This window comes from Cyprinus carpio, unplaced genomic scaffold (assembly GCF_018340385.1).
Source record: "Cyprinus carpio isolate SPL01 unplaced genomic scaffold, ASM1834038v1 S000006749, whole genome shotgun sequence".
In the NCBI taxonomy this organism is placed as follows: Eukaryota; Metazoa; Chordata; class Actinopteri; order Cypriniformes; family Cyprinidae; genus Cyprinus; species Cyprinus carpio.
The window spans coordinates 557904-559957 of record NW_024879348.1 but is presented as its reverse complement, the minus strand read 5'-3'; the positions used below and the strand labels follow the sequence as shown (position 1 = coordinate 559957).

The 2054-nt window shown below is 35.2% G+C and overlaps 1 protein-coding gene across 2 annotated transcripts; it reads left to right on the top strand.

Moving 5' to 3' along the window:
* Positions 1–1123: 1123 nt before the first annotated feature.
* On the top strand, positions 1124–2054 carry LOC109071525 (protein S100-A1-like). Of its 2 annotated transcripts, none has more exons than XM_019087964.2 (3): positions 1124–1273; positions 1351–1510; positions 1638–2054. In XM_019087964.2, the coding sequence occupies exons 2-3, from the start codon at positions 1370–1372 to the stop codon at positions 1800–1802; spliced, it is 306 nt and encodes a 101-aa protein (XP_018943509.1). In that variant the 5' UTR covers positions 1124–1273; positions 1351–1369; the 3' UTR covers positions 1803–2054. The 2 variants fall into 2 exon arrangements, with proteins under 2 accessions (XP_018943509.1, XP_018943513.1); XM_019087968.2 differs by having other exon boundaries at positions 1139–1273; positions 1361–1510.

Here is a 2054-nt window from a genome sequence, read left to right as displayed (position 1 = left end):
TGATCTGGTTAACCCATGAACGAGTGTTCAGTGTCACGGTAGTATGGGTTCATTTTCGCGTTTGAATGAATTTTAATATGTCTATGCGAGTATAGTAATAAAGGAGAATGCCTTTCCCTGCCTAATAACACACAAAATAAAACAAAAAGAACAAGAATTTTACAGAGCCTTCATAATGGTATTTAAATATTACATTTAGATTACACTTTCATGAACCTATTTGCAATTGGTTTGTAAAAGGTGTAAAAAGTTTGGGCTGAGTTTTCGTTGCACTTACAGCGTTTTGATCAGCAGATGGCGCGAGCATGAGGTGTTTCGAGCGCTTCCAAAGAGTGAATCATTTTGCGAAGCAGTCGGTTCAATTGATTCAGAGATTCGAAAAGCTTCGTTTTTCCTAGCACTATCGGAAGGTGATCACTGACCAGAGATTAAGAAACACACACACACAAAAATCAAATAAAAATAGTTAGTTTCTCTTAACTGTATACTATTTTAAATGATTCATCAGTATTCTCTATAAAACTGTGATACAGAACAGCATTTATTTGAAATAGAAATCTTTGTAACATTATAAATGTCTTTGCTGTTACTTTAATGTGTACTTGCTAAATAATTTTTTCATAATTTTTATTTTGTTATTTTATTACTATTTATTTTAAGTATCCCAAAGTTTTGGATAGTAGTGTATCACAGATTCCACAAATAAATAAATAAATAAATAAATAATAAAGCAAAAACTGTTTTCAACATAATAATATTTTGTGAGTACCAAATCAGCATATTGATGATTAATGATTTCTCAAGAATCATGTGACACTGAAGACTGGAGTAATGATGCTGAAAATTCAGCTTTGCCACCACAGGAATAAATTATTAAATTTAAATTTAAATTTTAATAGTATTTTTATAATATTACTGTTTTTACTGTATTTTTGATCAAATAAATGCAGCCTTACTGAATATAAGAGACTTCTTTCAAAAACATAGAAAAATCTGAATTATTTCAAACCTTTGACTGCTAGTAAAGTATGTATATTGTACAATTTCTGGTGTTTCATCTATTAAGTACTAACATTACTGTGCCCCATTGAGTCATGCAACCTATTGAACATACAATGTCCGCACAACTCATTCACTTAGGTATGCTGTGCTGTAATCAGTGTATTGCTCAACTTCCCCTGATAAGACCTTCTCCTGCCCATGAGCTCGGTCATATAAAGTGTTGAGAGAGATAGCCAGCATTTCTCAAATTCTTCAGTCAGACAACCAAACGGTAAGCTCTTCATTCTGATGTTTAGCCTTTTGAATGCACTGTCAAGATCAGTTGTGTTAATATTAGATTCATACTAGCTTTCTACAGTGAGCAGCCATGCCATCCGAGCTAGAGACTGCCATGGAGTCCCTCATCATGGTATTCCACCGCTACGCTGGAAAAGAGGGCAAGAGCGGCACCCTGACCCGCCGTGAACTCCGAATCCTGATGGAGAACGAGCTCTCTGGGTTTCTCAAGGTGAGGAACTTATGTCATTCTCTCACAAATACTATAATTCTGGTCTCCTCTCTTTCAGTTTCCAAGAAAAGGAAATCCAGGCTAAATCTCTCGTTTATCAAACTTATTTTACTCTCTTTTCCCACAGTCTCAGAAGGATCCGACCACCATAGACAGAATAATGAAGGACTTGGATGCCAATGGAGATGGGGAGGTGAACTTTGAGGAGTTTGTGTCTTTGGTTGTGGGTTTGTCCATCGCTTGTGAGGCGTGCTATAGAATGCAGTTAAAGAAGACACAGAGCTGGAAATGAAGAGGAAAATGATCCATGCAGACAAACTGTAAAGTTGGTCCTGTTGTCTATTAATATATCTGATTGTTTTTTACTTTTCTTTTGATTTTGAGTTTGTGTGTGTACATCAGTATCGGATGAAAACCATAAAAACTACTTTCGCTGGCAGGTTAAAGTACAGTGGGTGTGTATGACTTTTTGAGCTTTACACTGTCTGTACTGAAAGCAAAATATGTTTTTATTTAAAATAAAGCTTTAAAATATTCAAACGTC